This window comes from Pangasianodon hypophthalmus, chromosome 6 (genome assembly GCF_027358585.1).
Source record: "Pangasianodon hypophthalmus isolate fPanHyp1 chromosome 6, fPanHyp1.pri, whole genome shotgun sequence".
In the NCBI taxonomy this organism is placed as follows: Eukaryota; Metazoa; Chordata; class Actinopteri; order Siluriformes; family Pangasiidae; genus Pangasianodon; species Pangasianodon hypophthalmus.
Genome location: NC_069715.1, coordinates 11,878,587 through 11,891,734, shown reverse-complemented (window position 1 = coordinate 11,891,734; position 13,148 = coordinate 11,878,587). Strand labels below are relative to the sequence as shown.

The 13,148-nt window shown below is 38.7% G+C and overlaps 1 protein-coding gene across 1 annotated transcript in view; it reads right to left on the bottom strand.

Annotated features, from left to right (window-relative positions):
- Nucleotides 1–13,148, bottom strand: part of itpr2 (inositol 1,4,5-trisphosphate receptor, type 2) — a 93,645-nt gene that overhangs the window by 59,349 nt on the left and 21,148 nt on the right. The window contains exons 11-30 of the mRNA XM_026927126.3: nt 12,461–12,609; nt 12,212–12,311; nt 11,875–12,035; nt 11,029–11,170; nt 10,685–10,843; nt 10,073–10,245; nt 8,576–8,695; nt 8,289–8,471; nt 7,619–7,870; nt 7,239–7,386; nt 6,357–6,504; nt 5,337–5,524; nt 4,405–4,525; nt 4,234–4,285; nt 3,355–3,523; nt 3,082–3,249; nt 2,318–2,407; nt 2,060–2,185; nt 1,326–1,448; nt 966–1,166 (exon numbers count right to left, since the gene is read on the bottom strand). Coding sequence (XP_026782927.2) covers nt 966–1,166; nt 1,326–1,448; nt 2,060–2,185; nt 2,318–2,407; nt 3,082–3,249; nt 3,355–3,523; nt 4,234–4,285; nt 4,405–4,525; nt 5,337–5,524; nt 6,357–6,504; nt 7,239–7,386; nt 7,619–7,870; nt 8,289–8,471; nt 8,576–8,695; nt 10,073–10,245; nt 10,685–10,843; nt 11,029–11,170; nt 11,875–12,035; nt 12,212–12,311; nt 12,461–12,609 — 2,973 coding nt within the window. The remainder of the gene's footprint in view (nt 1–965; nt 1,167–1,325; nt 1,449–2,059; nt 2,186–2,317; nt 2,408–3,081; nt 3,250–3,354; nt 3,524–4,233; nt 4,286–4,404; nt 4,526–5,336; nt 5,525–6,356; nt 6,505–7,238; nt 7,387–7,618; nt 7,871–8,288; nt 8,472–8,575; nt 8,696–10,072; nt 10,246–10,684; nt 10,844–11,028; nt 11,171–11,874; nt 12,036–12,211; nt 12,312–12,460; nt 12,610–13,148) is intronic.

Below are 13,148 nucleotides of genomic sequence, written 5' to 3'. Positions count from 1 at the left end.
TTAGTCCAGAACGCAGCAGCCATAGTCCTTACTAGAACCAGAAGATCTGACCACATCACCCCTATCTTCTCAACACTGCATTAAAATTTCACATTGATTCCAAAATATTACTAAAGACCTATAAAGCACTGAATGGTCTCAAGCCATAGTGCCTAAGCGAATTTTTGATCTTTCATGATTCTGTTCTTTTATGAGTACCTAGAGTAATGAAGACTACAGCAGGGGGCAGAGCTTTTTCTTACAAAGCACCACAGTAATGAAACAGCCTTCCAGTTAATGCTCACGACTCAGACACTGAGTAGCCTGAAAACCTATTTCTTTAATTAAGCCTTTTGTTAACAGCTCTTCTCTTGGGTAAAGGTGCAGATCTGGAGGGTTCACGGGCACAGAGAGTTCTGGTAACCTGGGGTGTTTGGATGCTGTTGCCCCTCACTTGCTAAAACAGTTTATGCTCAAGTCTCATTCATTATACAGTGAATAACTTCACTTGGATACTTTAGACTTAAAACTAAAACTCTAATGAAATCAAAAAAGACCCTGCTGCTCATACTGAAGAAGCACTGCTTGATTCTATAGTATACAGTTATGGAAGAATAATGATTTATAATGGGATGGGAGTCCTTTTGAGTCTGGTTCCTCTCAACGTTTCTTCCTCATGTCCTCTCAGGAAGTTCCTTACCACTATCATCTCTAGCTTGCTCATTTGGGATAAATCTAAATCTATATCCAGATATCTGTAAAGCTGCTTTGTGACAATGCGCATTGTTAAAAGCACTATATAAATAAAAATTTATTTGAAATGAACTGAACACATTTCAGACTAATGGTAACACATATGCACCTTACACAAGGCATATGTGGACCCTTACTTTAATTTGCTCTAATGGGTTTTACTGATCTATTACATGTTCACTTGTTAATGTCATTTTTGTTCTCATGTACTTCAGTACACCTTCCTGCCTCACCTCGGTCATCACTTTGTCCTGGCACTTCTTCACATATTTGCCATCAGCCTTCACTATGGTCTGTAGGAAGCGTAGGTACGGGACACGGCGGCCGTGTGTCTCCATGCAGTGTACAAAGTGATGCACCACACGGTCACTGATCTCATTACACAGGTGATAGTTGTTCTGGAAGATGTAGCGCATGGTTTTTGCCTCCAAAAGCTGTGTGAAAGGGGCAAGAAAAGCATCATGAGCAATCCACAGCTAAAAACTAATAAATAAGTGGAAAACCATTTTAGATTACTACTGCCTGGGCCTCACTACATTTCAGCATATCGAGATAAGTAAAACACTCAGACACATGGCTCATTGGTACCATACCCCAGGGGTGAGGAAAAGGTTGAGGTGTTTGTGAAGCAGAATCTGGTTCTGAGGGTTATCATTACAGAAGTTCTGCAGGAAGGTGTGAGCCAGAGTCATGATCTCTTTCATCTTCTCATCTCCCTAAAGAACATGGAGAGAGCAAGCTAATAATCAAGTAACTCAAACATTTATTATCATTATTATTATTATTATTATTATTATTATTATTATTATTATTATTCCTAATAAAACACTTTATTTATATAGCACCTTTCATACATTTCAAGTGCAGCTCTACGGTGTGAAGTAACAAAAAGAAAGCCCTAACAATTAAATAATAAAATAGGCCAATAACAATAATAGTAATAATAACAATAAACAACAGTAGTGACAGAAAGAATATAAATAAAATATTAAAAAATAATAAAAATACATGTCTAAAAATGCAAAACTACAAGTAACGCAAATAATATAAGCTACTGAAGAGCTACAGGGGAAAAATTTGTTTTTGGCTGTTTTTTTTTTTTTTTTTTTTTTTTTAAAACAGTGATAGATGGAGCCTGATGAAATGTTTAATGGTAGTGTGTTCCAGATCTTTGGTGCATAAAAACATTTCATTTTAAGTTTCATACATGGAGTACGGAGAATCCTAGATCTCTGTAAAATAGTTTAACAGACATTCACAGATGTATAAGAGTGCTGAATATGCTGAATAATTTAGAAAGTTCAGACATATTTTCAGGTCCACTCACTGCCTCGTAAGGGATCTGCAGCAGGTCCAGCACTACAGTGTGAGCTCCCATGTTCTTCAGCAACCTCTGCTGCTGCACACGACTCTTCTTTGCAGGGTAACACAACTTACTGAGACGCTGCAGGATCTACTGACCAAAACAATACAATTACTAAAACATGCAGATTCATGGCCTGGTCACAAAACGTTTATTCCACTCCAAGACAACTTGTATATTCATAGAAAAATAGAACATATATTCTATGACAGCAGCACCCACGTCTTTCACAATGTTGTAGTTGTTGGCTTTGTTGCTGTCTATCTGTGGCTTAACGTTTCCATCCTGCACAGGACTGAGGATGCCCGCCTCCTGCCAATCACACAAACACACACACACAAGCTCGCTCTAAACAGCCATCTCAATGATCAGTAGAAATAACACCAGGTAATATATATCTCATCCAAACTGATATGTTAGTAAAGATTCTGTTATATCCTGAGGGGGAAAAAAGTTTTGTGATGTTTAAATAAGTATAAAGAAACCCCAGAGATTGGCCTACCAAGACAAAAACAAGTATTGGCCACATTTAAAAAAAACAGGTGATGTTTAAAAGGAGCTTGTCAGGGAAGTGACGCATCTGGGATTTTTAGCTAAGTTATTGAGTTATAGCTACATACATGTTTTGGTCATGTGACCTAAGGCCACACTCCCTATAACAAGTGGATTTAGTAAAGCTAATAAAAATTAAGGTCAATCACACATGCTTTCATCGTGAAGACACTCCCATCATGCACGAATCGTCCTCTGATGTCCTCTAGCAACATTATTTGATGTTCTCTAGCAACATTATTTGAATGACATATGTCTAGAAATTTTTAATTTACCTGGAAATATTATGGAAAAGAGAAGTTAATACTCATCCTAGTCACCACCAATGTGAAACTGACCCCAGATATTAAAAGAGCTTGGTATTACTAATATTTTCTTCCAGTTAATTTAAAGCAGCAGGAGCAGGTTGTAGCTCCTGCCATAAGGGGGCACACCTCCATGTTTTGCTCTTTAGCCTGGGTTTCAGTGGCGTCCTCATTGCCGTAGCCTCCATTCTTCTCCACCCACAGCTCTGACTTCTCCACAGTCAGCCGCAGCTGGTCCAGATCAGCCTTTATCTGTTTATAGTTCTCCACATCCTGTTCAGACACCAGCAGCTGGACCTGCCAACACACGCACACACAAAATCAACAACATGCAAGCTGTAAAAGAACAAACACGAAATGATGATCAGGATGATCAGAAGAGTATGTCAGACAGCCTGAGACCTGTTTGAAAGCCTGGAGGACCTCAGCTCTCTGGCTGAAGTGTTTGAATAGGAGCTGCAGTGAACCAGAGACCAGAGGAGGATAGTCCTGCATGATGAGGTGAATCAGCACTCGCAGAAATGTTGTGCCTCCTTCATCGTCCAGATCCACCGATGTCCTCTCCTTACCGCTGGCGAACATGCAAACACACAAATCTTCATATCGCCGATACACTGTAGCTCCGCTACGTTCTTCTTTAATAAAGATAAATCTAAACACTAGAGATGGCACCTATCCAATATCCAGAAACCGTATCAAGCTGATATCATCAATAAATGGAGGATCAGCTAGCAGACAAAAAATAAATCAATCTGATCTGACCCTGAAACAAATGGAAAACATTCTAATTGGATTTAGAAAACACATTTTTGGAACTGGAGATGTTTACATATAAAGAGACTTGATTGCATTTTTTGTTAACATTTTTATTATATTTATATTTTACACCATATTACATTTATTATATTTGGAATGTAAGTGATTTTTGTGTCGGTTTTGTTTAAATCACTTTAAGTATTTAAGTATTTTTAAAAGATTACAATTAAAAATATATATTTATCAGCTTAGTTTTTAAAGAAAAAAAAAATCAGATAGGCATCGATATATTGATATAAATATTGAAATTGGCCGATACTCAAGATTTCAGTATAAGTATCAGAAAAGAAAAAGTGGTATCGTGGTATCTTTCCATCTCTACTATAAACTTATCCATTTAACCTATTTTTTTTTTTTTATAATTAATGGCAACAACTGTAATAACAGTAACAAGCCAACAGACCAAATGAAGAGAAATAAGAGTTCTCTTCTATAGAGCTAGAGTTCACCAATTAGCTGACTCACCTTCCAGCAAACATGTTCTCTGCTTTTTCAGCAATCTCCTCTACATTTGGCTCTACAAACACAGACACAAAACAATATATATGATTGATAAACTCAATAATATGTTTAACTACAATCTATCGTGAACCAGAGAAATGAGGAGTCAAGTTCTACATCACAGAGTGCTCTCACCTGAGGGAAAAGTGGGGAAATCAGTGACTGAGAGACTGCTGTCTGAGTGGTCTCCAAACTCTTTCTTGTAGATGGACAGAAGGTAGGTGATCCGGTAGTCCAGACGTACACTCAGAATGAACTAGTATGGAACACCACAAGCATAACACTTAAAATGCAATGTGCTAATGCATATTTTTCACCTTGTATGGTTCTACAATATACCATTAAGTATTCTCCCTCAGAGGGACAAACCAAAGGTTCTTCCCCCCATCAAAGAGTGTACACGGTTGACAAATTAAAGGAAAAAGCAGTGGCTCTGTTACTTTGTGGTGCCATTTTGTTGATGTGGTTTGGGTCCCTTTTCCCCTTAGAGTGAATAGTCAAAAGTTAATGAAAAGTGAATGCAAAGTTCTTCTAACTGATGACCTTTATCCTATGATGAAACATTTCCATTCTTATGCTGGAAGAGATGATTCTATAGGGCATGACAGCTAACTGAATGGTTTGATGAGTATGAAAGTGATATAATTCGTATTTTATGGCCTTCAGTCACCAGCTCAACCCAACTGAACATCTACGGGAGATTTCTGGACTGATGTGTTAGACAGCGCTCTCCATAACCAACATCATAACACCAACTGAGGCAATATGGTTTGGTAGAATGGTGAACATCCCTCCAGTACAGTTCCAGAGACTTGTAGAAGCTGTTACTAACTTACTTTGTGTTGGTTTTTCCTTTTAATTTGTCATTTGCCTATTTTTATATTCCACTCAGTTATTCCAATATTTGTTATATTTTTTTACTTTTTGTAAAAAATAAGCACATTTACAATACATAGTACTATATCATCTTTGTATGTGTCAGTTAAATTACAGAAATAGCCAGGTTTGTGATTTTTTTTTCCTTTCAATCCAATATTACATGAGCAAAACAAAAAAAAAAAACACACCTGCAAAATCTCAATAATCCTGAGCTTAGTGTCCATCACTACCACATCCTCGCTCTCAGACAGGCCGTGTGTTTTTTTCCCATGGCCCGATATTGGCTGGGAGGAATGGGTTAGCATGGCACCTCTGCTCAGAACCATCTGAGTCATCATCTCACCCACACCATGAATAGTGCGCAGGACATTATTACCTATACGCATACACACATACACATAAGAAGATTCATTCAACAACTGCACACTTGCCAGTTAGAAAAGTTTATAAAAAAAAAAAAACAACAAAAAAAAAAAAAAAGCCTGGCTTCAGGTCACGTTTAGCCTTACAAAGATGTAGACTTTATGAACATGAAAAAATTTTACCATGAGGTCGTGGTGTCAAAACTCATGCTTGGGGGACTAATCAATCATAAACTAATAAATCATAATACTTTACATAATAATCTTACATTGTAAACCACAACTCTATTCACACTCATTAATACTGTTTTAAATTATTAACAAAGTTTACCAAATACCAAAAATATAGACTGTTAAATAAAAAAATCTATTTGCTGTTTTATTTATTGGGAAACATTAAAAGTTGCTCACACTGCTGTGGCTTTCTGAGCTTCTGCTGCTGCTGCTGCTGCTGCTGCTGCTGCGTACGGCGACCATTTTTTCATTATCCAATATTTAGCTTTTCTGAGTGAGGTTTCTAGATTTAGCTATGTGTAATAATAGTGACGTAAACTGTAGCCTTTCATGACTACCACATGTAGTTTATAAAGAAATCACAGCATTCTGCCTGCTAAGAACAATCTCTCTGAAAGAGTTTTCTTTTTCTGTTAACATTTCTTTTTCTATATCTTCGTACACACACTGTTGACTCTGGAGTACAAACCAGAGACGAGCCCATCTCAGTCAGTTCAGGATTTGGAATTAACTGATTAAATAGGAGTAATACTGCTTTAATATGAAACTGCTGGATAGTAGTGTGATACGGGCGTTTTAATAGGCATTGCCTGTTCGTGGCATTTGTCTGACCTGCTTCAGGGGTTTTGCTGAGTTTGGGCATGAATGTGAGCGGGTGCTGCACAATGTCCAAAATGGCCAGCAGGGTGCGTGTGAGACACAGCAGCTCACTGAAGCTGTAGAAACCAAAGTAGACCAGATTACGGGCCAGGTTCACCACCTTAGAGAAAGAGAAATAAACATTACAGAACTTGGCACAAACTTCTTACTACAGACTAATGAAGAAATTAATGCTTTTCTGAGAGAGAGGTAAGCTGTATATGTGAAAGAAAGAGAAAGAGAGAGAGCAAGAGAGCGACATAGACACACAGGATATATTCACATGCAAAGATTTTCATCCATTTGGAAGAGACAATTTGAAGATTTCAAATAAACATGTACTATAAACTCAGCACTTTATTGAGAATCTGGCTTGTCAGAGTAGAACAGTGGCTAACTGTTCGACATGTTCCCAAATTTTCAATTGTCTTGCTTGTTTTAAGCAAACAAAAAGGCCTATGAAAAGGTAACTACTTACTAAACTGAAGGGAATAATATTAGTTAGATATCTGTCACTGCCCCGCCTGACTAAATTTTTATATCTTTGTAACATGAGCTTTGTTTGCTACACAAAAATGCGGTTTGGTTAGTGGCAAGAGATAAATCCATGCAGAGATTCCATTAGTGAAAGTAATCTGATTTGAAAGTTTACATGGTGATCATTATTTGATTTAACAGATAATTAAACAGATTCACCTCATTCAATCAGGTAAAAATGTTATGCAGGTTGGCCTCTATCAAATTTACTCTGTACTGATTTATAAATGCATTATTACTGAATAGGCTAGAAGCATTAAATGAGAAAAAAACTTGAAGAGGTCAACAGAAAAGACTTTCTAACAGAAAATGCCTTGCCTCTAGAGTGAGCTCGTTCTTCTCCTCATCTCCAAAGGGTAAAGGATGGCTCACTACATCATTCAGGTACTGATCTACAAACTCCTTGGTAGGTGAAAAATTCCTCTTCATCTCCACTCTGCCTGCATCTCTGAACTCATAATCATACCTGCAGAATGAATAACATGCTCAAGACCCACTACACACAGACAAAAAGAACTGCTGACTGTAGATTGAGGAACATTTAACAACAAAGACTGGCATAAGTAGGCAAGCATCTCAATGTGTTGCTACATGGAACTTTTCTGTAAGGTTAAAGTACTTTAAAAAGGAAAAAAGACCAGCGTGGTTAGCTGTGTGTACAGCACGCCTCCGAGTCTTCACTCATTCAAAGCACTTACTCCTTGACTGTGATTTTGCTGGGGATCTCAGTCCAAAGGCGTGCATAGCGGACTGGTACCACAGCCTCCTGGGGGTCACGGTCTACGTGCATGTGCAGCATGAGGCGGCAAAAAGAGGCGCGCAGATTAAACGGCAGTGAATCGTCACACATGCAGCGCAGGATCAGATCCACCGGCAGCTGGCTGGAGATCTGGTTAATGGCCAAGTACTGCCGGTCCAGACACATCTTAGCAAAAAGGTTCAGCTGACACCTGGGATAAAGAGAGAAAATCAGAAAGAAGAAAAAAAAAAAATATGAGTGTATGAATGTGCCTAGTTTAAAGAGTCTATTTGTAACCCTCTGCTGGCTATGAGGTAAATAATTGCAATTAAACCAGTGACAAGCCTCCTCCTCTCTCCCCACCCTACTCTATACTCTCTGTTGAAGCTACATATGGACTATGAGTTGCCTTTTATGGAAAATATGGACTGTGTGTGGAGCAAGTTTCTGGGATGGAAAACTGTAAAGAGCCTAAAATTAAATAAGTAAGCTCCACTACATGGCACTACTAAACTACATGTATGATAGAGGTCTAGAAATACATTTAAACATTACAAATTGCACCTTTAATGTGCAAATAAAATGGCAACGAACAGTGTAACACTGTAGGGCTAAAGAGAAAACCAGACCTGTAGTAGGTCATGTTGTCAATGTCTTCTTTGTGGTTGCCCTTGGCATCTAGGGACATGCTACGGATGGACTTGCCGTGCGGCTCTTTATTCTGGTCGATCCAGTACAGCCACACCTCATCATCCTCAACTTCATCATGCATACTGACTGAATCCAGAGAGTTCTCAGTGTGTACAATCACCCTGACAGGAACACGCACACAAAATAAAAAACAATGTATAGAGCAACACATTATCATATTCAGGCATTGATACTCCTGCTGGTTTGGACAGAGGAGGAATCTTACTTGGTCTGGATGAGGATGTCTGCATTACTGGGGTTGAGCATAAACTTGCAGATGAGTTCTTGTGTGACAGGAATGGCCGTTTTATTGGACACACACAGGTCTGAAAGGTAATCCAGAAACCTGAGGAAAAGCGTAAGACTCATCAGCAATAACTCCTTTTTATTTTCTACAAATAAAAGGATTTGTAGTTAAAGTAATGCTATGAACAATGAATAACAGCAACAAATTAAGGTTGCACAATGTGGACAAAAACATGATGTGGTAAAGATGTTGGACATCACAATGACAATAACGTGATAAATACAGACTAAAGTATTTTAATGTATCTGACTGGACACAATAATGGAAACCTTAAATTTAATGTTTTAACAATTTTTTTCCAATTATAGTTTAATTAAATATTACTATTATGGCTTCACAAAGGCATATTATTATTACTGTTGTTGTCGTTGTTAATAATAATAATAATAATAATAATAATATAAGCCCCACTAAAATGTAATTAGGCCAAATCCCAAAAACGTCAGAAAAAAGAACAAAACTGAAAGCAATGTGGATTTTCAGGCCTACACGGTTTTTATTGAGGTTTGCATTAAATAAATGTAGCTAATAACTACAATGCCTTGCATAAGTATTTCATGAACTTTCAGCATTTTGTAGCATTACAACTTGGAAATGACATGGACTTAATTGGAATTGTATGTCAGGAATATTCACTAATTAGCTGGTACTACTGAAGTTGCAACTGCATAAGTAATTGCAAAATTGCCAGAAGAAAATCATGTAATTATTTGAAAAGAGTCCATGTGTGAAGTTTAAGTATCACGTAATCACAAGTTGAATATAACAAGAAGCTACAGAACAAGACCAGGACAAAGTTCTGGAAAGTATCAGGGTTTGGTTATAAAAAAAATCAGTGACCAGGTAAGTGGGCATTAGTCAGAGAAGCAACCAAGGGTAACTCAGAAGAAGCTGGAGAGATGCACAGCTCAGATGGGAAAAGCTATTTACAGAACAACCACAGTGCAGACACTCCACAAAGGGTGGAAAATTTAGATAAAAGGTTCTTTGGTTGATGAGCCCAAAACCATTTGGCATAAGCACAAAGTGCTGCATTTGGTCGAAACCCACACAGTGAAGCATGGTGGTGGCGGCATCGTGTTGAGCTTCACCCCTGGCCTCTTGGTTGCTTCTTTATCTAATCCTGTCTTCTCTGTACTGGACTTTGAACAGCTGTATTATTTGTGTTCATACTGAAAACTTACATAGCTAGACAAACAAAAATACAATTCATCGTGAAGTGCCACATCAAATTCATATAGTATGTGTCAATTCATATGCCTAAATACAATATACTTTTTGGTTGTATGGCATCAATAATCAGTGTAAATTGTACAGCCATTGTATAGAAAGAATTGCCTTTGCAGTTCATGTTTGTTCTTATTCAAAGAGTCTAACAAAGCCCTGAGCTTTTAAAATGTACTTGTGTAATCAGACCTGGGCTCCCTGTTCCTGCGTAGCAGCTTGACAAAGGTCTCAATCTCACGCGCTGTAATGTGCTTCTCCAGCAGCTTACGGTTGTTGTGAAGCAGGGCCGTGATCGTGTCCTCTGCCAGGATCTCATAGCCGATCTGAGATTGCATGATGGAAAACTTCTTGGCAATGTACTCCTATAAGGAGAAGAACAGAAGGACCAGACTATTAAAATCACTGGCTGAGGTTCCATCTATGTCACTTAAAGTATTTTGAGTAACAGGGCAGATTATATTAGAGGCCTCTACTGTCTGTGAGGCAAATTGCAAATGAGAATGAGAAAAAAGGCACAGAGAAAAGGGAAAGTATTGCTTCAAATGGGGGCGGAGAATATTTATGGCCGGAAAAACGTAAACAGGAGCCTGATACAAAGATATTTCCAATAGCCACTGCATGACAATATTGTAAACCAAAGTGTTTGGTAAACCAAGATACTACGGCTTTAAAATTATATAACAAATATATTAATCAATAAATAATATAATACAACTCTAGGAACCCTTTAAAAACACATTTAAAACCACACAAGTTAACCCTGACTGTACACAGGGATGTAGAGAGGGGTTTGTTTCATGCCTGGTTCTTGCGGTAGTCCTGTTGCGAGTGGCGTAGTATCCTGTAGCAGAGCTGCAGCATGTGTTTAAAGGGAGCATTGCGCTGATCGCCCAGATCCTCCAGTTTCAGTATGGGCCCGTCCTCACTTTCTGCAAATGTCGATTTTAGAATGCCAAAGATCTGACAAAACACAAACACACACAAACCAAATACACACAGCTGATCTGGAAATCATCATGGAAATCAACATTATCTTGATTAATGAATCGGATTTTGGTATACATGGTAATATAGGCACGTTGCTGTAAAGTCTGTATGAGCATATTTAGGAATCACAGAATGATGGTGTGGGTGTGGATGTGTACCTGTGCCAGAATGTTCTGCTCTCTCATGAGCTTCTGTCTTTCTCTATTGGGATTGGAGATGACCACCGAAAGCACATCCTGCCCATTATTGGGCACCTCACATACAAAGAAGATCAAATCCTCGAGCAGCTTGGTCACAAACCTGAATAACACAAACTATTAACTACAGCTTTATGTAACACTGAGATCAAACAAGCAAAATCAAAATATGCACACTGTACAACACACAACTATACATTTTTTATTTTTACTAGTTTACCAGTAATTTAAAAAGATAGTTGTCATCTTGGCCAAAGTTAAAGCAAAAACTGATTCATCACTATTTTTAAGCTATCTTATTAGCTTATTAAACATTGTCAATCTTCACTTCAATTAACAACCATATACAGGCTACAAAATATTCCAGCTTCTGACAGAGTCTGGGTCAGCCTCTGTCATCTGGAATGACCACACTAAACTAGCTGAGTGGGACTGGATAATGATGTGCAACCCATGAAACACAATGCTGGACAGTATTACATTTAAATTTTAGTTAGCTTTAAAGGATAATAAAAGTAACATGAACAAAGAAGTGCGACATGAATGCAATAATGTTCCATTAAAGCAAATGAACATAAAGTTTTGCAAAATGTGCCACTGACTGTACAGTTTGCTTCACAGTCTGAAATATTTTCAGTTGAATAAAGTGCATCTATTTTGCTTTTTTACTGTCTACTTTCTACTACCTCGCTATTGTTTTTTCCACCATGCCAACTAGCCGAGAGTTCCCCACAGTATCCACTGGTGTCTGTACAAGTTAACCAGTCTACACATCCCCTAGTATACATATGTAAATTTGACGCATACCTGCGGTCATTCTGAGCAATTTGGCACCTCTCCAGCTTGCGCACAAATGACTCCAGAACCTTGTTGGCATCATTAGCAAAGTCGAGGTCTCTCACCTCAGACAGAGGTACAGAGATAATAGCAAATGCCTCCTTATCCTCCTTGATGGGACACGTACCAATCTGCAAGGGCATTCCAAAAACAAAATATGTTTCCAGGAACTACAGGCACTCCCGAGGATGCATGTGATGTGTATGTTTACTGGGATTTTTTTTAATATAAGCTAATTGTTAAAATAGTCCTGTAAATGCTGTGGCATTAACCTCAAAGCCAACACTGTTTTTATTCTGTTGCACACCTTGAGCATAACAGGTCTCTCCTCCTCAGAATCGATGGAGATGTTAGTGCTGGTCACCCAAGTGTTGGTGCACAGGTTTCTCAACCTGACATAGGAGTTCCTGAAACACAGCATATTTTAGAATCTAAAACAGGTTCAGTGAGTACATCATACCAGAGACAATGATGACAGGCTGACTACAGGAGCAACTATATGCTGCTGTAAGAATCTATAATGATATGATGTTATGTGTGCATTGGGAAGTCAAACCTGGGGACTAGGCAATCTGCTCGCTGCAGTGTGGTGGCATCCAGCTCGAAAAGAGACGCAATGTCATTGCCATGCGGAACAGATACTAGGATGTAAGTTATCTTCTCCAGCTGCCGCTTCTTCTTGGAGAACACAGAGTCTGTCTCAGCCTGGGGGAAGAGCACAGACATGATTTGTGAAGACGCTTTGAGGTAACTAAATATTAAACACCCATATTCATAACAGCTCACACTTACAGCATTAAAGGTATACTGGAATTCAAGCAAATTCAGAAACAACAGCTTACGAAAAGACAAACAGCTAAGCAACTGAACTGTCCCCAAAAGTATGTCTAAAACTCTTCTTTGACATTGATAAGAACTACACTACATGGCATGTGCTTGTTGAACATCCCATTCCAGATTTAGTCCCAATTTGCTGCTATCCTCCACTCCTCTGGGAAGGCTTTCCACTACATTTTGGAGTGTGGCTGTGGGGATTTGCCCATTGAGCCACAGGAGCATTAGCGAGGTCAGGTACTGTTGTTGGGTGAGGAGGCCTGGGGGGCAGTCATCGGTCCAGTTCATCCCAAAGATGTTCAGTGGGGTTGAGGTCAGTGCTCTGTACAGGCCACTCGAGTTCTTCCACTCCAACCTTGGCAAAGCATGTCTTCATGTGATAATGACACTGTGCACGGGGCATTGTTATG